A 25,311-nucleotide genomic window follows, 5' to 3' on the forward strand; every position below is an offset into this window, starting at 1 on the left:
TTTTCTAACAAATATAAGACTCGCCCCCACTCCGCTCCCCAACTCCTACTCGAAACTGCTCCTTGACTGACGACATACAAAATAAAAAGAAGAAAACAGACAGTACGTGTGTAATGAGAACTGCAACCAGAGTTCATTTTTAAAAATTTTAATGTTCCGCAAAAATACATACCTAAATTATATATCAGTGCAAGGAGGAATAACGTGTACAATAAGAAAAGTTTGGTTGTAAAATCCAGAGTGGTCACATTTTTGTGAAATTGAGGTCAAAAGTCAGACCAAAAAATATCAATATTTCAACCACAAGGAAAAAAAGGATAAATTTCCTGATATGTATTCAATAGAATGCTACAAAAACGGTCCAATCATAAGCATATGACATAAACAATGTTAAATCTACACATTTGAGTTCTTATATGAAGAGCTGCCATTACAAAATGGCGTGGATCTGGAACCTTCTGGTTTTTTTCCATTTATGCCATAGCAAAAGAAGAAGTGGTCTTGACCTTTTCACATTCATAAACTTTCACATTGCTTATTATTTTTCACTACAGTATTTTACAGAATTATTTTCTACCTATTTACGAACAGACGGAATTATAAATATAAATATCATTCTATATATATCATTTAAAACAATTTATTCCGGAACATTAAAGGGAAACTTCGCAAAAAAATCAAAAAATTATATTATGTCCATTCTGTATAAAAACGCTCAAATTCATAGATATTAAAGTTTTATTCTGCTAGATAAGAGATCACCATCGATTTTAGATTTAGAGTATCAATTCTCTGCGTTCGACCATTTTGTCATCTTCTCCTATTTGAAACCCCGATATGTCTAAGGACCAAAACTACAGTAACCTGATGTAGTCGTAATTGGGAGTCGATATCTTATCAATCGTACGGTTGTTCTATCCGACTAGCATGGCTAGTTGACAAACTTGATACGGACAATTTCTCATTTTTTTAAAATAACCATGGTCTGTTATTTTTAAACTGTTAATATTGGAATTAGTTAACAAGTCAAAGTTCAAATCATAAATAAGTGGTCCGTGACAATTGAATTGTTTTCGAAAATCTTATTTGTTCATAATTCTTTTTCGAATAAACTTTATTCAAATAAATTAGGATCTTCTCTCAACTGATCACCCGCATGGCTAAAGGTATTACTCCCAAAGGTATTGTGAGGGGTGTGAGGTGACACGTCCAAGTATTCAAGTGATTTCCTGTTGGGCTTGCAAGTTCATGCATCGTTTCACTTATAAGGGTATTGATCAGTGTACACTGCCGATAACTTATAACTTTCCATTTTTAACTATTTGGTGCATAGTATACATCTCTGTCTTGCGTGTCCGAAAGGGATATAATATACTAGTCATTACTAAACTCATACGCTTGTTTATAAATAACATTTCTGATGCAAAGAATATTATTTATAAAAATATAAATAATACAAAAAAAAACAGATTTGATGAAATAAAAATCTATATACATACTTTTTTCAAGGGTAAATTTGGTAAAATGTAATATATACTCGTTGTCAATAGTGAAGAACAGATTGGAACATACCAGAAATATTGATTTCAAATAAAAAAAATGTACGCACTTGTCGACCATTCGCTTATACTCATGGATAATAAGTTACGGAACTATAGCGCAAATTTAAATAATTACACAGGTATACATTGAACATAAGAAAGAAATATACATTTTGTGTAAATTGGGGTAAAAGTTTTGTAAATAGACTAGTCCACGTATGCTAACAGTATGTAATAGACTATTGTATACCAAAAGAAGAAGAAGAGAGCCAATTTGATTTAAATACAGGTCGATATATAACTTGCTTTGGCTCATCGAAGTTATGGACAAAGATTTATATATCAATTAGATTGTTCTCGCATAAATGAAGAAATTCGACATCATCACAATTGTTCCGACATGCATGTAATATATACGCAACTGGGCGTACACTTATAATCCCCAAGGGATGTGATTATTTCCAGAAAAACTATAGAGTATCAAAGTTTCAAATCAATTTCGGGATTTATTTTCCTTCTTGATATTCAATGACAGCAATTTAAAGTATAAACTACTTGACATTAAATTCGTTCTGGTTTATTTAAACATCGTTGGTCAAATAGTTAAAAGATTAAAACGTTGTGAGACGAAGACTTTTTTAATAAGGACATTCCCGATTGTGCATAAATTTTGTTGATGTTTTACACACTTGAAAAGAATATCAGTTCGTAATTCTTCGATTCCATTCCAAGAAGATCCTTTAATTTCCTGTCAATTTTTTAAAACATCTTTTTTTTCTCAAATAGTTGAATTATTCATACGTTGTGAGATTTAAAATATTTTGATGAGAACATTTATTTCTAAATAGGTAAATAAAGGTCGCTAAAAAAAACTAACGCGTACTACAGAATCTCACTATATTAGCATGTTAATATTATATTATAGAAGCCCATAGATATTTAACTTCATAATTCATTTTAAATAATTTCAGATTCAGCACATGGTTCTCTATGAGGTGCAGTATGGCAATAGCAAACAAATTGGCACTGCCCTAGTTATTGGGTCTGGGACAGAAAATGAGATGGTCCTGCCGAAAAACGAGAGAGAATGCCAAACATCACCAGAGCCAACGCCTAGATCACCAACACCACTCCCAACTCCAGCCAAATCTATAGATTCCTCTTCCAGGTTCACCTAGCCTTCCAATCATCAGACGTCCTGCCAAAGGGAAAAGGTCAACAAAAATACCAAAATCCAAACCAACATTAAAGGTAAATTTTACCCATTTAATTAAATTGCGATTGCTGATTAAGCATAAAGAAAGAATATGTGGTATAATTGCCAATGAGACAGTTCTCCACAAGAGACCAAAATGACATAGACATTTTAAACAATTATATATATAGGTCACCGTACGGCCTTCAACAATGAGCAAAGCACATACAGCATAGTCAGCTATAAAAGGCCCCGAAATGACAACGTTTAACAATTAAAACGAGAAAACTAACGGTTTTCATGGTCTTATTTAGATGAATAAATAAACGAAAAAAATAAATATATTTAACACATAAACAAATGACAACCACTGAATTACAGGTTCCTGACTTGGGACAGACACACACATACATAATGTCACGGGGTTAAACATGTTAGCTGGATCCCAACCCTCTCCTTACCTGGGATAGTGGTTTAAAAGTACAACTTAAGGAAGAACTATATAAAAATTAAAAATCAAAATACAGTACCAATTTTCAATTTTACATACCGGTTTTAAAATGAGTAAAATAATTGTTCATTATTATTAAATTCGTTGTCTAAATGTAGGTGTAATCGTAATCCGGGGTATACGTAATTATCAACAACGAAGTTAAACTCTGTACACCCCCTGACTACACCATGATAGTTAATAGTATTTACGTCGAATAATGGTGTGTTATACTTGCCGCTGGACACAAGCTCAAAACATTGTTCCATTACTGTTAATAAAACACAAAGATGGTTTCTCAAATTTTTAAGACACACGAATGTTCGCTTTGAATGTGGATACTTTATTTTGAGACTGTTAATAATATCGAATTATTTGTTAAAACATGCACTCTTCGACTCATATTTATGTAATATTTGCAGTTTAACTCGTCAAGTCAATGCACCTATTAAAAAGTTATTTTATATCTAAAGACAAGCAAAAGTATTTGTATGTTTCCAAATATAAGCCATATATGTATATATACATGATGTATTTAGTTACATTCTAATTAATATAATTTCAAAAATCGTTTTTCTCATGGTCACTATCGATTTGTCCTTACAAATCACAATATATCGACTGTGGAAAGTACTTTCAAAGAAATATTTTACTTGTCAATTTGAATACTATACTACGGAATTTTTGGCTTGTACTTTTAATAAGTTATTTTTAACGTTTATGATAACAAAAAAGAAGATGTGTCATGGTCATGATGGTTGCCAATGAGATACATTTGCAACTCTCAATACATGTAAGTGTGTAACTGTCTATAGGTCACCATACGGCCTGCAACAATTAGCAATGTATATATCACATAGTCATCTATAAATAAACTCATCATAGATAAAAGACCTGCAATGACAAATGTAAAACAATCCAAATAAGAAAGCTAACGGTCTAATTAAAGTACAAAACCATGAACGGAAATCAAATATGTTAAATAGCAACAAAAGACAGCCACCGAATTACAAACTAATGATATGGGACCGGCACATACATAATTTGTCAGGAAGCACACGTGTACAGTACTTTAATTTTACAGTATTTGAATAGCCTTATCTTTAGAAAATTTAGAATCTTTACGGATCATTCTTTAAAGGACTTATTATTTTGTATCTTGAAAAAAAATTCTCAAGGCTACGCAAGGTTAAAAGAAAGCGTCTGTAACAGAAAATAGCATTTCTCGTACAAGGGTGTATTTAGATTATTATACATTTTTTGTAGTTTCCAACACTTGTCCCGTTGGAAAATCACATATCATCCTACAAGTACAAATGTACATGTACATGTACCTGACAATGAGAATAACTGATACAGATTTTTGTAATACCAGTTGTAATTCATTACAAAGTATTTATCAAACAAAGAAAGAACACGTTAGAAAGAACGACACGTTAAACAATATGAATACACTAGTTAGATCAAATCTCTGATCAATTCTAATAAATTTTAAAATCTGTAGAATTGATTTGAAATCAATTTATAAAATATTATTGCACATTTTTAAATCGTAAAACGAACTTGACATCAAACATTCATGTTAAATTTAAAATGGTTATAACCAAGAATTGACATAATTCTACAATAGATTGCTCACTAGACGAGCTCAGACTGGCCGGAAATGATTAAGGCTCTTACGGGGAACGTAACATGTATGTCGATTCATTGGATTATGGAAAGTATCTCTTCGAGGTTGCAATTGAATAAAAATAAAACATATCTCAAGTGCCGTGTGCTGGAAACCTCATGATGAAAGAATTATGCAAAATCTAAAACTTTTATTTTAATAAAAATACATTTTTTTCTCCAGTGCCGTTTACTATTATATCCTTTTTGTCTTTAAACAGACAATGAAATCAAGCATTCACCAATCTTAAAATCAATCAATGTACTGACAAAACATCGGATGACTACAAGTTCTTTTGGGTGGTGACAAGCACTTGTATCAGAAAAAAAAATGTATTTCTATATCCAAAAGTTAGGTTAAGGTACACTTCGCAGACACATGTTTTCCGGTGACAAGTTCCTGTGTGGATGATGAATACATGACCGGGAATTCAACCTCACCGTAACAACTACAGTGATATTGTTTGCCTTAAAATAATGGAGAATAAAAGCTTTTTCCCCTGGAGAAAAATTCCAATTTGAAAAAAAAATGGCTTAAAATTATTCCCAAAAAGACAACTTTTTTCCCAAACAGTGCAGTCTCAGTAGCAATTGTGCATGAAAACAAACTGAAAAACACTCCTTTAAACCATTTTCATGTCTAAAATGACTATATGTGCAGATTTGAGGGTCTATTTGTGTATCATCACTGACAATAAGGGGTCTTATTTCAAATGAGGGTTTACCTCACATAAGGGGGTCTGCAAATTGAAGTTCCAGTCAAATTCATCTTTCATTATAAATTTCACAATTTGATGAAAATGACGCATATTTTCCAAATAAAAAAGGGTAAAGGTATAGTTTTGAAAAAAAAACCAATAATATCACTGAACTATTATATTGTTAATCAGTATACTCTAGTTTGTTGTTATATATTTTAAAAAGTCATATATGAAACTTCAATTTAAAAAAAATAAAGGCTCTCAAGAGCCTGTGTCGCTCACCTGTACCTTATCTACTGATGTCGGCCATCTTGGTTGGTAGGTGGGGTCATTAGACACTTTTTTAAATAGATATACCCTATAAATGATTGTGGCCAAGTTTTGTTCAATTTGGCCCATAGTTTTAGAAAAGAACATTTTTTTACAAGTTACAAAAAATGACGATAAAGTTGTTAAAATTGACTATGAAGGGCAATAACTCCTTAAGGGGTTAACTGACAATTTTGGTCATGTTGACTTATTTGTAGGTCTTATTTTGCTGAACAGTATTGCTGTTTGTTTACAGTTTATCTCTATAATAGTATTCAAAATAATAACCAAAAACTGCAAAATTTCCTTAAATTACCAATACAGGGGTAGCAACCCAACAACAGGTTGTCCGATTCGTCTAAAAATTTCAGGGCAGATAGATCTTGACCTGATCAACAATTTAACCCCTGTCAGATTTGCTCTAAATGGTTTGGTTTTAAAGATATAAGCCAAAATATACAATTTATCCCTGTGTTCTATTTTTAGCCATGGCGGCCATCTTGGTTTGATGGCCAGGTCATCGGACACATTTTTTTAAACAAGATACCCCAAGGATGACTGTGGCCAAGTTTGGTTAAATTTAGCACAGTAGAGAAAATGTTTGTAAAAGTTTACAGACGATGGACGCCAAGTGGCTCTCAAGAGCCTGTATCGCTCACCTAACTCTACTTTGGCTTTTGAAATCATATAAAAACAGATAAAATTTGACTACAAAGTAATAACACTTAGCAAGTACCTCATAAGGAAAGGACTTTTCATGCTATGTTTGATTTCATTCAATTCCTTGGTTCTCTAGAAGAAGACTTTTGTATGCATTTCCAATAGGGTCCTATGTTAAACTAAGTCCCCCACTGGCAGCCATCTTGGATGATGGATCGGCTACAAAGTAACAACACTTGGTCAGCATCTCATAAGGAACATTCATGCTATGTTTGGTTTCATTCCATTCAGTGGTTCTCTAGAAGAAGTCATTTGTATGCATATCCCATAGGGTCCTATGTTAAATTAAGTCCCCCCGCTGGCGGCCATCTTGCATTATGGATCGGCTACGAAGTAACAACACTTGGTCAGCACCTCATAAGGAACATTCATGCGATGTTTGGTTTCATTCCATTCAGTGGTTCTCTAAAAGAAGTCATTTGTATGCATTTCCCATAGGGTCCTATGTTAAACTAAGTCCCGCGCTGGCGGCCATCTTGGATGATGGATCGGCTACAAAGTAACAACACTTGGTCAGCACCTCATAAGGAACATTCATGCCATGTTTGGTTTCCCGTACGATCCTATGTTAAAATAAGTCCCCCGCTGGCGGCCATCTTGGATGATGGATCGGCTACAAAGTAACAACACTTGGTCAGCACCTCATAAGGAACATTCATGCCATGTTTGGTTTCATTCCATTCAGTGGTTCTCTAGGAGAAGTCATTTGTATGCATTTCCCATAGGGTCCTATGTTAAACTAAGTCCCCCGCTGGCGGCCATCTTGGATGATGGATCGGCTTCAAAGTAACAACACTTGGTCAGCACCTCATAAGGAACATTCATGTCATGTTTGGTTTCATTCCATTCAGTGGTTCTCTAGAAGAAGTTCAAAATGTAAAAAGTTAACGACGACGACGGACGACGACGACGGACAACAGACGATGGACGCCAAGTGATGAGAAAAGGTGAGCTTAAAATGATGGATATGGTTTTTCTTTACAACTATAACATTGTATAAGTATAGTTTTCATTCTAAAACATATGTACTGTCATATACTTTTTTCTGAAGAAATTTCTTTAACTTGTCCACATTTAGAAGATTACTGTTTTTAATTGCTTGATTCCAGGATGCAATTCGCGGCTATATTTCCGTATGCAAGTAACCTTAAAGTGACCTTACTTGTAAAAATCCATCAATCGCAATTCGCATCAATATGTCATTTAGATAAACCATATTCTGATTATACATGTTATACACGTGCTCAATACCCATGCTTCTTGGCTGATTGCTTACAATAAGGTGACAATCTGTAAACTACGGCTTCATAATACGACAATATATGTATAACAGTTTTATGTAATTATCTATTTGTATATTATTCTATTCCACTAGTATTCTAATGATAGTACAGTGGAAGTGCATAGTGGTCATTCTTTTGAAATAATTAGTTTTTCTAATAGATTGGATTTGAGTAAGTAGATTTGAGTAGGCATTCAAATTTTCCCGCAATTTTTTTAAAACCTTCTTGAGATATTCTTCCGCAACATTAACAAAAATTATTGGTATCCTTGATTTAATATGGATAATATATTTGTAACGACAAAACATTTTCACATCATTTATCTACATGACTGTTCCTTAAAAATGATTTTCATTAATATGCATGAGCGTTAAGGAATGTTATTTTGCACTTGATAATTTCCACGTATTTATACGAAATACGTCCGGTTATCAATCAAAAACTCAAGTAACGTGGGTACAAATGTCTCCGACAGTTTAATTTTCAATTTTAAAGTCCAATCTCGGCAAGATAAAATCAGAAAAATCCACGAGCTACTATGCGAGAATCAGTTTCTCTAATGGTTAAAAAATGAATAAATGGTGTTAAGCGAAATCTCCTTCGGTAACCTTTCACATTCCACAAACTTGTCAATTTTATTAACACCTGTTGGCAAAGTTGATTCATTCGGTGAACTGGTAAAGGTTATGACCCTTAAACGTCTCTTACAAAGATGAAAAGAGCATGAAATATTGCAAACTACTATACAAAAAGATTTTATTGGAATAAACCCCTTAGAAAGCATCTAACGTATCCGAAAATTCAGAATTTTGCACACTTCTTTCCACTGTATACCGTGGGCACAATATAGGGTGAACACCACGCCAACAGCTGTCCTCGGTATAGGGTTGGCACTACGCTACGGATGTCCACGGCATAGGGTGGGCACCACGCCTGCGGTGGACATAGAGTGGACGGCATTGGTTTGTCCACCGTGGGCGAGTGGAAATGACAAAGTCCACCTGGACTGTAGTGCATATACCTAGGATATACCAAGCTGATGACACAAAAAATAAGAAACATCCAACAGATTTTAAACATTTGTTTTTCACATCTATATGCCAACATGTATTTCAGGCAACAAGCTTGGAATTGTCAACTTACATTGTTAACTGACAACAAATACTACAATGACATTGAAAACTACAGGCAACCGTTTTATTGTAATTTCTTTGTACCAAGTCTGTTTTGTCTCTGATAATCTGTGAATATCTTTTAAAATAAGACAAGACTATTTACCTCTAGGAAGTCCATCAATTCTTTCTTCTTCCTTTTTCTCTCTTCATTGTCATAGCTTTCTATTTTTAACAGATCATAAGGAGTCTTACCCTGAAATACAATAAAATAATATTTCATTAATTATACACATATATATCTTTTATTTCAAAAACTGTAAAACATTAAGTAATAGGTAACTGTTGCATTAATTTTACCTATGCAATGCAGAATGTTGTCTTATTTATATATACTTGAAATAAACTACCGTCTAATCACATTTCACCAACACACCGTACACCAATCATACAATATTAACAAAACTACCATCTAATCACATTCCACCAACACACCTCACACCAATCATACACTATTAACAAAACTACCATCTAATCACATTTAATCAACACCCTACACTAATCATACACTACCAACAAAACTATCATCTAATCACATTCCACCAACACACCTCACACCAATCATACACTATTAACAAAACTACCATCTAATCACATTCCACCAACACACCGTACACAAATCATACATTATTAACAAAACTACCATCTAATCACATTCCACAAACACACCTCACACCAATCATACACTATTAACAAAACTACCATCTAATCACATTCCACCAACACACCTCACACCACTCATACACTATTAAACCAGATGCTCTGCAGGGCGCAGCTTTATACGACCGCAGAGGTTGAACCCTGAACGGTTGGGGCAAGTATGGACACACCATTCAAGCTGGATTCAGTTCTAAATTTGGATTGTGATTAAATAGTTGACACAGCATAGGTTTCTGACACAGAATGAATGTGGTCTAATGAACTTAAAAAATTTTTTTTTGCCTTTGAACAATTCACTATGCTGTTGAATATTAATCCTCTCAAAAAAATGTTTGAAGAAATTTTCTTTTTATTTATGAAATCTGAAATGAAAAAAATTGACCCCCCAATTTTTTTTTTCACATCCCCCTTTCCCTTATTTCAAAACTGATCTCAATTCAAATTTCTAATGAAGTTTGCAACAATAACTACTCATTTAAATACATCATAAAATATTAAAATGTAAAAAAAGTGCTTGTTATTACTGAATGGTAAAGATTGTTTTAATCTATCAGTTGGTAGTAAAAGTGAATATTCATTGTATATTGTATAAAACAATGATTTAAGTTGATTCAACTACTATTCTGGACAAAGAAAGATAACTCCAATTGAAATCCAATTGGAATTTCTTGCTATTGCACAATATTGTGCAATTAGATATTTCTTGCTATTGTGCAATACTGTGCAATTGAAAATATTTGCTATTGCACAATACTGTGCAATTGAAGATTTCTTGCTATTGCACAATACTGTGCAATTGAAGATTTCTTGCTATTGCTGAATACTGTGCAATTGAAAATTTCTTGCTATTGCACAATACTTAATATAATAATTTTGGATCCTGATTTGGACCAACTTGAAAACAGTTCCCATAATCAAAAATCAAAGTACATGTTTAGATTCAGCATATCAAAGAGGCCCAATAATTCAATCTTTGTTAAAATCAAACTTAGTTTAATTTTGGACCCTTTGGACTTTAATGTAGACCAATTTTAAAACGGGACCAAAAATTAAGAATCTAAATACACAGTTAGATTTGGCATATCAAAGAACCCCAATTATTCAATTTTTGATGAAATCAAACAAAGTTTAATTTTGGACCCCGATTTGGACCAACTTGAAAACTGGGCCAATAATAAAAAATCTAAGTACATTTTTAGATTCAGCATATCAAAGAACCCCAAGGATTCAATTTTTGTTAAAATCAAACTAAGTTTAATATTGGACCCTTTAGACCTTAATGTAGACCAATTTGAAAACGGGACCAAAAATTAAGAATCTACATACACAGTTAGATTCGGCATATCAAAGAACCCCAATTATTCAATATTTGATGAAATCAAACAAAGTTTAATTTTGGACCCTTTGGGCCCTTTATTCCTTAACTGTTGGGACCAAAACTCCCAAAATCAATAACAACCTTCCTTTTATGGTCATAAACCTTGTGTTTAAATTTCATAGATTTCTATTTACTTATACTAAAGTTATGGTGCGAAAACCAAGAAAAATGCTTATTTGGCTCCCTTTTTGGCCCCTAATTCCTAAACTGTTCAGACCTCAACTCCCAAAATCAATACCAACCTTCCTTTTGTGGTCATAAACATTGTGTTAAAATTTCATTGATTTCTATTTACTTAAACTAAAGTTATTGTGCGAAAATCAAGAATAATGCTTATTTGGGCCCTTTTTTGGCCCCTAATTCCTAAACTGTTGGAACCAAAACTCCCAAAATCAATCCCAACCTTTTTTTTGTGGTCATAAACCTTGTGTCAAAATTTCATAGATTTCTATTAACTTAAACTAAAGTAATAGTGCGAAAACCAAGAAAATGCTTATTTGGGCCCTTTTTGGCCCCTTATTCCTAAACTGTTGGGATCAAAACTCCCAAAATCAATCCCAACTTTCCTTTAATGGTCATAAACCTTGTGTTAAAATTTCATAGATTTCTATTCACTTTTACTAAAGTTAGAGTGCCAAAATTAAAAGTATTCGGACGACGACGCAGACGACGACGCCAACGTGATAGCAATATACGACGAAATTTTTTTCAAATTTTGCGGTCATATAAAATCTACAATCTAATCACATCCTACCAACACAACTCACACCAATCATACACTATTAACAAAACTACCATCTAATCACATTTTATCAACACCCTACACCAATCATACACTATTAACAAAACTACCATCTAATCATATTCCATCAACACACCGTACACCAATCATACACTATTAACAAAACTACCATCTAATCACATTCCACCAACACACCTCACACCAATCATACACTAGTAACAAAACTACCATCTAATCACATTCAAACAACACACCGTACACCAATCATACACTATTAACAAAACTACCATCTAATCACATCCCACCAACACAACTCACACCAATCATACACTATTAACAAAAATACTATCTAATCACATTTTATCAACACCCTCCACCAATCATACACTATTAACAAAACTACCATCTAATCACATTTTATCAACACCGTACACCAATCATACACTATTAACAAAACTATCATCTAATCACATTCCAACAACACACCTCACACTAATCAAACAGTATTAACAAAACTACCATCTAATCACATTTTATCAACACCCTACACCAATCATACACTACTAACAAAATTAACATCTAATCACATTCCACCAACACACCTCACACCAATCATACACTATTAACAAAACTACCATCTAATCACATTCCACCAACACACCGTACACCAATCATACACTATTAACAAAACTACCATCTAATCACATTCCACCAACACACCTCACCACAATCAAACACTGTTAACAAAACTACAATCCAATCACATTCCACCAACACACCGTTCACCAATCATACACTATTAACAAAACTATCATCTAATCACATTTTATCAACACCCTACATCAATCATACACTATTAACAGAACTACCATCTAGTCACATTCCACCAACACATCGTACACCAATCATACACTATTACCAAAACTACCATCTAATCACATTCCACCAACACACCTCACACCAATCATACACTATTAACAAAACTACCATCTAATCACATTTAATCAACACCCTACACCAATCATACACTACCGACGAAACTGTCATCTAATCACATTCCACCAACACACCTCACACCAATCATACACTATTAACAAAACTACCATCTAATCACATTCCACCAACACACCTCACACCAATCATACACTATTAACAAAACTACCATCTAATCACATTCCACCAACACACCGTACACAAATCATACACTATTAACAAAACTACCATCTAATCACATTCCACCAACATACCTCACACCAATCATACACTATTAACAAAACTACTATCTAATCACATTCCACCAACACACCTCACACCAATCATACACTATTAACAAAACTACTATCTAATCACATTCCACCAACACACCTCACACCAATCATACACTTTTAACAAAACTACCATCTAATCACATCCCACCAACACAACTCACACAAATCATACACTATTAATAAAACTACCATCTAATCACATTCCACCAACACACCTCACACCAATCATACACTATTAACAAAACTACCATCTAATCACATTCCACCAACACACCGTACACCAATCATACATTATTAACAAAACTACCATCTAATCACATTCCACCAACACACCTCACACCAATCATACACTATTAACAAAACTACTATCTAATCACATTCCACCAACACACCTCACACCAATAATACACTATTAACAAAACTACCATCTAATCACATTCTAACAACACACCTCACACCAATCATACACTATTAACAAAACTACCATCTAATCACATTCCACCAACACACCGTACACCAATCATACACTATTAACAAAACTACCATCTAATCACATTTTATCAACACCCTACACCAATCATACACTATTAACAAAACTACCATCTAATCACATTCCACCAACACACCTCACCACAATCAAACACTATTAACAAAACTACAATCTAATCACATTCCACCAACACACCGTTCACCAATCATACACTATTAACAAAACTACATCTAATCACATGTTATCAACACCCTACATCAATCATACACTATTAACAAAACTATCATCTAGTCACATTCCACCAACACATCGTACACCAATCATACACTATTACCAAAACTACCATCTAATCACATTCCACCAACACACCTCACACCAATCATACACTATTAACAAAACTACCATCTAATCACATTCCACCAACACACCTCACACCAAGCATACACTATTAACAAAACTACCATCTAATCACATTCCACCAACACACCGTACACAAATCATACACTATTAACAAAACTACCATCTAATCACATTCCACCAACACACCTCACAACAATCATACACTATTAACCAAACTACTATCTAATCACATTCCACCAACACAACCCACACCAATCATACACTATTAACAAAACTACCATCTAATCACATTCCGCCAACACACCTTACACCAATCATACACTATTAACAAAACTACCATCTAATCACATTCCACCAACACACCTTACACCAATCATACACTATTAACAAAACTACCATCTAATCACATTCCACCAACACACCTCACACCAATCATACACTATTAACAAAAATACTATCTAATCACATTCCACCAACACACCTCACACCAATCATACACTATTAACAAAACTACTATCTAATCACATTCCACCAACACACCTCACACCAATCATACACTTTTAACAAAACTACCATCTCATCACATCCCACCAACACAACTCACACCAATCATACACTATTAATAAAACTACCATCTAATCACATTCCACCAACACACTTCACAACAACCATACACTATTAACAAAACTATCATATAATCACATTCCACCAACACACCGTACACCAATCATACATTATAAACAACACTACCATCTAATCACATTCCACCAACACACTTCACACCAATCATACACTTTTAACAAAACTACTATCTAATCACATTCCACCAACACACCTCACACCAATCATACACTATTAACAAAACTACCATCTAATCACATTCTACCAACACATCTCACACCAATCATACACTATTAACAAAACTACCATCTAATCACATTCCACCAACACACCGTACACCAATCATACACTATTAACAAAACTATCATCTAATCACATTTTATCAACACCCTACATCAATCATACACTATTAACAAAACTACCATCTAATCACATTTTATCGACACCCTATACCAATCATAAACTATTAACAAAACTACCATCTAATCACATTCCACCAACACACCTCACACCAATCATACACTATTAACAAAACTACCATCTAATCACATTCCACCAACACATTCACACCAATCATACACTATTAACAAAACTACCATCTAATCACATTTTATCAACACCCTACACCAATCATACACTATTAACATAACTACCATCTAATCACATCCCACCAACACACCTCGCACCAATCATACACAATTAACAAAACTACATTCTAATCACAATCCACCAACACACCTCACACCAATCCTACACTATTAACAAAACTACCATCTAATCACATTCCACCAACACACCGTACACAAATCATACACTATTAACAAAACTACCATCTAATCACATTCCAACAACACACCTCAAAACAATCATACACTATTAACAAAACTACTATCTTATCACATTCCACCAAACAACTCACACCAATCATACACTATTAACAAAACTACCATCTAATCACATTCCACCAACACACCTCACACCAATCATACACTATTAACAAAACTACCATCTAATCACATTCCACCAACACACCTTACACCAATCATACACTATTAACAAAACTACCATCTAATCACATTCCACCAACACACCTCACACCAATCATACACTATTAACACAACTACCATCTCATCACATTTAATCAACACCCTACACTAATCATACACTACCAACAAAACTATCATCTAATCACATTCCACCAACACACCTCACAGCAATCATACACTATTAACAAAACTACCATCTAATCACATTCCACCAACACATCGTACACAAATCATTCATTATTAACAAAACTACCATCTAATCACATTCCACAAACACACCTCACACCAATCATACACTATTAACAAAACTACTATCTAATCACATTCCACTAACACACCTCACACCAATCATACACTATTAACAAAACTACCATGTAATCACATTCCAGCAACACACCTCACACCACTCATACAGTATTAAAAAACTACAATCTAATCACATTCCACCAACACACCTCACACCAATCATACACTATTAACAAAACTACCATCTAATCACATTTTATCAACACCCTACACCAATCTTACACTATTAACAAAACTACCATATAATCATATTCCACCAACACACCGTACACCAATAATACACTATTAACAAAACTACCATCTAATCACATTCCACCAACACACCTCTCACCAATCATACACTAGTAACAAAACTACCATATAATCACATTCCACCAACACACCGTACACCAATCATACACTATTAACAAAACTACCATCTAATCACATTCCAACAACACACCTCACACTAATCATACAGTATTAACAAAACAACCATCTAATCACATTTTATCAACACCCTACACCACTCATACACCATTAACAAAACTAACATCTAATCACATTCCACCAACACACCTCACACCAATCATACACTATTAACAAAACTTTCATCTAATCACATTCCACCAACACACCTTACACCAATCATACACTATTAATAAAACTACCATCTAATCACATTCCACCAACACACCTCACCACAATCATACACTATTAACAAAACTACAATCTAATCACATTCCACCAAAACACCGTTCACCAATCATACACTATTACCAAAACTATCATCTAATCACATTTTATCAACACCCTACATCAATCATACACTATTAACAAAACTACCATCTAGTCACATTCCACCAACACATCGTACACCAATCATACACTATTACCAAAACTACCATCTAATCACATTCCACCAACACACCGTACACCAATCATACACTATTAACAAAACTACCATCTAATCACATTCTACCAACACAACTCACACCAATCATTAACTATTAACAAAACTACCATCTAATCACATTTGATCAACAAACCCTACACCAATCATACACTACCAACAAAACTACCATCTTATCACATTCCACCAACACACCTCACACCAATCATACACTATTAACATAACTACCATCTAATCACATTCCACCAACACACCGTACACCAATCATACACTATTAACAAAACTAACATCTAATCATATTCCACTAACACAGCATCTAATCACATTTTATTAACACCCTACACCAATTACACTACCAACAAAACTATCATCTAATCACACTCCACCAACACACCTAACACCAATCATACACTATTAACAAAACTACCATCTAATCACATTCCACAAACACACCGTTCTCCAATCATACACTATGAACAAAACTGTCATCTAATCACATTTTATCAACACCCTACATCAATCATACACTATTAACAAAACTACCATCTAATCACATCCCACCAACACACCTCACCCATCATACACTATTAACAAAACTACCAACTAATCACATTCCACCAACACACTGTACACCAATCATACACTATTAATAAAACTACCATCTAATCACATTTTATCAACACCTGACACCAATCATAAACTATAAACAAAACTACCATCTAATCACATTCCACCAACACAACTCACACGAATCATACACTATTAACAAAACTACCATCTAATCACATTTTATCAACAAACCCTACACCAATCATACACTACTAACAAAACTACCATATAATCACATTCCACCAACACACCGTACACCAATCATACACTATTAACAAAACTAACATCTAATCATATTCCACTAACACAGCATCTAATCACATTTTATCAACACCCTACACCAATTACACTACCAACAAAACTATCATCTAATCACATTCCACCAACACACCTAACACCAATCATACACTATTAACAAAACTACCATCTAATCACATTCAACCAACACACCGTACACCAATCATACACTATTAACAAAACTACCATCTACTCACATTCCACAAACACACCGTTCTCCAATCATACACTATGAACAAAACTGTCATCTAATCACATTTTATCAACACCCTACATCAATCATACACTATTAACAAAACTACCATCTAATCACATCCCACCAACACACCTCACCCATCATACACTATTAACAAAACTACCATCTAATCACATTCCACCAACACACTGTACACCAATCATACACTATTAATAAAACTACCATCTAATCACATTTTATCAACACCTCACACCAATCATAAACTATAAACAAAACTACCATCTAATCACATTCCACCAACACAACTCACACGAATCATACACTATTAACAAAACTACCATATAATCACATTTTATCAACAAACCCTACACCAATCATACACTACCAACAAAACTACCATCTATTCACATTCCACCAACACACCTCAAACCAATCATACACTATTAACAAAACTACCACCTAATCACATTCCACCAAAACACCATACATCAATCATACACTATTAACAAAACTACCATCTAATCACATTCTACCAACACACCTCACACCAATCATACATTATTAACAAAACTACCAGCTAATCACATTCCACCAACACACCTCACACCAATCATACACTATTAACAAAACTACCATCTAATCACATCCCATCAACACCCTACACCAATCATACACTATTAACAAAACTACCATCTAATCACATTCCACCAACACACCTCACACCAATCATACACTATTAACAAAACTACCATCTAATCACATTCCACCAACACACCTCACACCAATCATACACTATTAACAAAACTACCGTCTAATCACATTCCACCAACACACCGTACACCAATCATACACTATTAACAAAACTACCATCTAATCACATTCCACCAACACACCTCACACTAATCATACACTATTAACAAAACTACCATCTAATCACATTTTATCAACACTCTACACCAATCATACACTATTAACAAAACTACCATCTAATCACATTCCACCAACACACCTCACACCAATCATACACTATTAACATAACTACCATCTAATCACATTCCACCAACACACCGTACACCAATCATACACTATTAACAAAACTACCATCTAATCACATTCCACCAACACACCTCACACCAATCATACACTATTAACAAAACTACCATCTAATCACATTCCACCAACACACCTCACACCAATCATACACTATTAACAAAACTACCATATAATCACATCCCACCAACACAACTCACACCAATCATACACTTTTAACAAAACTACCATCTAATCACATTCCACCAACACACCTTACACCAATCATACACTATTAACAAAACAACCATCTAATCACATTCCACCAACACACCATCTAATCACATTTTATCAACTCCCTACACCAATCATACACTACCAACAAAACTATCATCTAATCACATTCCACCAATACACCTCACACCAATCATACACTATTAACAAAAATACCATCTAATCACATTCCACCAACACACCTCATACCAATCATGTACACTATTAACAAAACTACCATCGAATCACATTTTATCAACACCCTACACCAATCATACACTATGAACAAAACTACCATCTAATCACATCCCACCAACACACCTCACACCAATCATACACTATTAACAAAACTACCATCGTATCACATTTTATCAACACCCTACACCAATGATACACTACTATCAAAACTATCATCTAATCATATTCCACCAACACACCGTACACTTATAATACACTATTAACAAAACTACCATCTAATCACATTCCACCAACACACCTCACACCAATCATACACTATTAACAAAACTACCATCTAATCACATTTTATCAACACCCTACACCAATCATACACTACCAACAAAAATATCATCTAATCACATTCCAACAACACACCTCACTCCAATCATGTACACTATTAACAAAACTACCATCTAATCACATTTTATCAACACCCTACACCAATCATACACTATTAACAAAACTACCATCTAATCACATCCCACCAACACACCTCACACCAATCATACACTATTAACAAAACTACCATCTAATCACATTTTATCAACACCCTACACCAATCATACACTACCAACAAAAATATCATCTAATCACATTCCAACAACACACCTCACTCCAATCATGTACACTATTAACAAAACTACCATCTAATCACATTTTATCAACACCCTACACCAATCATACACTATTAACAAAACTACCATCTAATCACATCCCACCAACACACCTCACACCAATCATGTACACTATTAACAAAACTACCATCTAATCACATTTTATCAACACCCTACACCAATCATACACTATTAACAAAACTACCATCTAATCACATCCCACCAACACACCTCACACCAATCATACACTATTAACAAAACTACCATCTAATCACATTTTATCAACACCCTACACCAATCATACACTACCAACAAAACTATCATCTAATCACATTCCGACAACACACCTCACACCAATCATACACTATTAACAAAAATACCCATCTAATCACATTCCACCAACACACCTCACACCAATCATGTACACTATTAACAAAACTACCATCTAATCACATTTTATCAACACCCTACACCAATCATACACTATTAACAAAACTACCATCTAATCACATCCCACCAACACACCTCACACCAATCATACACTATTAACAAAACTACCATCGTATCACATTTTATCAACACCCTACACCAATCATACACTATTAACAAAACTACCATCTAATCATATTCCACCAACACATCGTACACCAATCATACACTATTACCAAAACTACCATCTAATCACATTCTACCAACACACCGTACATCAATCATACAATATTAACAAAACTACCATCTTATCACATTCCACCAACACAACTCACATCAATCATACACTACCAACACAACTACCATCTAATCACATTTTATCAACAAACCCTACACGAATCATACACTACCAACAAAACTACCATCTAATCACATTCTACCAACATACCTCACACCAATCATACATTATTAACAAAACTACCAGCTAATCACATCCCACCAACACACCTCACACCAATCATACACTATTAACAAAACTACCATCGTATCACATTTTATCAACACCCTACACCAATCATACACTATTAACAAAACTACCATCTAATCATATTCCACCAACACATCGTACACCAATCCTACACTACCAACAAAACTACCATCTAATCACATCCCACCAACACACCTCACACCAATCATACATTATTAACAAAACTACCAGCTAATCACATTCCACCAACACACCTCACACCAATCATACACTATTAACAAAACTACCATCTAATCACATTTTATCAACAAACCCTACACCAATCATACACTACCAACAAAACTACCATCTTATCACATTCTACCAACACACCCTACACCAACCAGACCTTTCCATCACAACTACCATCATTATCTTTCTCTGTTGACTTGTATTTAGTTTTTAGAGAATAAAATATCTATCTATCTAATAAGAATAAAACTGAATGTTACCTGTTTTGATTTCACCCAAGGACTGCATCCTTGATCTATCAACCATTTTGTTACATCAATCTCTCCAGACTGAGCAGCATAATGTAAAGCTGTTAGTCCAAACTATAACAATATAAAAATATAAACATGTTAATGGTGTGTGATAACAAAATTATGAGGAGTCAAACAATTTACCAAATGTAAGAAATATAACATCTGTTAAGAAAATATCCAATTATATTTGTGTATAAACTATTAAATGGTAGATTAAGATATAAATTCACTTTTTCTGATTCAGTGAAACAAAAAAGGTAAAAAAAATAATAAACTCTTAATTATATAAGTGAAACAAGTCAAATAATAGCAACCCTCCCTTTATTTAAGTCTCACAAGTATTTGTTGTCCATTTAACATGTATGATAAACAACATGATTTTATGCTGATTCAGTAGAATGACCAAAGTTGAAAAAAAAAACTTTTTTCAAGAAACATTAAAACGAGTTATATTTTCTGCTACAGTACGAAGAGACAAGAAAAATGAGCCCCCACTTTATATAATTCTGTCAAGTATTTGTTATTTTTAAAAGACATTTTACATTAGATCTGTAGAATTAACATTATCTAACTAAAGATTTAACAACTCGTTCTCATCAACTTCTCATTAAAATTAGATGTATATAAAATAATTTTTCGTCAGGAAACAAAATAAAACCTTAACTATCTGATTCAGTTCTGTGTTACGAATAAAATGAGACCCCACTTTATATAATTCTAACAAATATTTGTTGTCCATTAAACCTGTCTGATTAACAACATGATTTTGTGTAGATTCTGTATTAAAGTGATGTTTGGTCAGAGTAAGTTGATTATATCTATCATTACCTTATCTGTAACTTCTAACTGACTGCCGTGACTGACTAGGAAAGTCACTACCTCCAGGTGTCCTATCAGAGCCGCCAACATTAATGGTGTCAGTCCTCCCTGTAATATCAACATATAACAGACATCAAAACTTGTGTCATAAACTGGACAATGTTGTGTAATAAATATAAACAAAATATATATCACATGAATCAGTGGTCAAAACTGAATAAAATGACCAGTCCCACTTTTATTTATATTCTACATAAACAACAAATAAACAACATGTTTTATTGTGAGATGTCAGAACTTCCATCAGAACTGTGAGGATAAAAAAAAAGAAAATTTTAGAAACAAACAATATTTATATCAATGGACTCAGCTGGACAAGACAATTTAAATAAGACTCCACTTTATATAATTCTAACAAATATTTGTTGTCCATTTAATCTGTCAGATTAACAATGATTACGTAGAATGATCAAAGTTAAAAAAAAACTTTTTTCAAGAAACATTAAAACGAAAAATATTTTCTAATTCAGTACGAAGAGACAAGAAAAATAAGACCCTACTTTATATAATTCTGTCAAGTATTTGTTATTTTTAAAAGACATTTTACATTAGATCTGTAGAATTAACATTATCTGACTAAAGATGTTAACACAACTTTTTCTCATCAACTTCTCATTAAAATCAGATGTTTACAAAACAATTTTTCATCAGGAAACAAAATAAAACCTTAACTATCTGATTCAGTTCTGTGTTACGAATAAAATGAGACCCCACTTTATATAATTCTAACAAATATGTGTTGTCCATTAAACCTGTCTGATTAACAGTATTTTGTGTCTATTCAAAATAATGATCAAAGCTCAGCAAATATTTAGTGGTATTACCGTGTAAAATGTTGGGTGTCTACAAGCTACTTCATATCATATGTGTTGTTGTGAGTATAAGGGTAATATAGCAATGGTGTATGTGTGTGGTGAGTATAAGTGTAATATAGCAATGGTGTATGTTTGTGGTGAGTATTAGGGTAATATAGCAATGGTGTATGTGTGTGGTGAGTATAAGGGTAATATAGCAATGGTGTATGTTTGTGGTGAGTATAAGGGTGATATAGCAATGGTGTATGTTTGTGGTGAGTATAAGGCTAATATAGCATTGGTGTATGTTTGTGGTGAGTATTAGGGTAATATAGCAATGGTGTATGTTTGTGGTGAGTGTAAGGGTAATATAGCAATGGTGTATGTTTGTGGTGAGTGTAAGGGTAATATAGCAATGGTGTATGTTTGTGGTGAGTATAAGGGTAATATAGCAATGGTGTATGTTTGTGGTGAGTGTAAGGGTAATATAGCAATGGTGTATGTTTGTGGTGAGTGTAAGGGTAATATAGCAATGGTGTATGTTTGTGGTGAGTATAAGGGTAATATAGCAATGGTGTATGTTTATGGTGAGTATAAGTAAAGAACTGCAATAAGCCATGTTTATTTTTTTCAAGTTTGCATTGCCTATAAGGATAAGTGTGATCTGTAACGTGTTTGTGATGAGTATAATAATGTCATTGATATGTCACATATTGGTGTTGAGTATAAGAATGTTATTGCTATATCACATGCTGGTGTTGAGTATAAGAGTGTCATTGTTATGTCACATGTTGGTGTTGAGTATAAGAATGTCATTGCTATGTCACATGTTGGTGTTGAGGTAAAGAGTGTCATTGCTATGTCACATGCTGGTGTTGAGTATAAGAGTGTCATTGCTATGTCACATGTTGGTGTTGAGTATAAGAATGTCATTGCTATGTCACATGTTGGTGTTGAGGTAAAGAGTGTCATTGCTATGTCACAATTTGGTGTTGAGTAAAAGAGTGTCACTGCTACATCACATGCTGGTGTTGAGTATAAGAGTGTCATTGCTATGTCACATGTTGGTGTTGAGGTAAAGAGTGTCATTGCTATGTCACATGTTGGTGTTGAGGTAAAGAGTGTCATTGCTATGTCACATGTTGGTGTTGAGTATAAGAGTGTCATTGCTATGTCACATGTTGGTGTTGAGGTAAAGAGTGTCATTGCTATGTCACATGTTGGTGTTGAGGTAAAGAGTGTCATTGTTATGTCACATGTTGGTGTTGAGTATAAGAGTGTCATTGCTATGTCACATGTTGGTGTTGAGGTAAAGAGTGTCATTGCTATGTCACATGTTGGTGTTGAGTATAAGAATGTCATTGCTATGTCACATGTTGGTGTTGACTATAAGAGTGTCATTGCGATGTCACATGTTGGTGTTGAGTATAACAGAGCTCCAGATAAGAATTCACAAATTGGTTGTTTTACCCACCATTTTCTTATATAATTGGGTGATAAAGTTTTTTGATTGCATTATCAATTCCAATTCACCCCTCATGATAATATCAAATTGGGTTTTTCACCACCAAGCTCCTTAATGTATTGGGTTTTTTCATCAACACAATATTGAATATTTAGGCAATATCAACCCCGGATTTTTTTTCCATCTTAAATATGTTTCTTTCTTTGTTTAGCCGTTTTATTTTGTTTAATTTTAGGGTTAGGGTTATTTGCTAGCTGTTTTATTTGGTTTATTGACTGAGAAGCAATTGTAGGTTTAAGTTGTGTTCCGTTTGAAACCTTCTGCCAGTTTTGTATTTTCTCATATAAACTGTAAAAAAACCGGATATGTGTATTCACAGGAACTCGTCTTATACCTTTAGGCAGCAACCATTTGATTTTCTGGGGGGGGGGGGGGGGGGGGGGGGGGGTATGGTTTTTTTTGGAAAAAAAAGTTTGTTTCCAGTTTTTGGAGAAAAAAATAATTTGTTTTTGATTCTGAGAAAAAAAATTGTTTGTTTCACCCTCAGCTGCCACTATATGTAACGCTAAAATTGAAAGAAAAAAAATTGTTTTTGACTTGTCGCGAAAAAAAAATAGATTGTTTTTTGCCGCATGC

At 33.9% G+C, this 25,311-nt stretch overlaps 1 protein-coding gene across 1 annotated transcript in view; it reads right to left on the reverse strand.

The window, feature by feature from the left end:
- LOC139495384 (poly [ADP-ribose] polymerase tankyrase-like) overlaps nucleotides 1–25,311 on the reverse strand; it is a 47,116-nt gene that overhangs the window by 10,992 nt on the left and 10,813 nt on the right. Inside the window, exons 5-7 of the mRNA XM_071283691.1 lie at nucleotides 22,366–22,464; nucleotides 21,505–21,606; nucleotides 9,186–9,275 (exon numbers count right to left, since the gene is read on the reverse strand). Of these exons, the coding sequence (XP_071139792.1) occupies nucleotides 9,186–9,275; nucleotides 21,505–21,606; nucleotides 22,366–22,464 (291 nt within the window). The remainder of the gene's footprint in view (nucleotides 1–9,185; nucleotides 9,276–21,504; nucleotides 21,607–22,365; nucleotides 22,465–25,311) is intronic.

Source organism: Mytilus edulis, chromosome 11, assembly GCF_963676685.1.
Source record: "Mytilus edulis chromosome 11, xbMytEdul2.2, whole genome shotgun sequence".
NCBI lineage: Eukaryota > Metazoa > Mollusca > Bivalvia > Mytilida > Mytilidae > Mytilus > Mytilus edulis.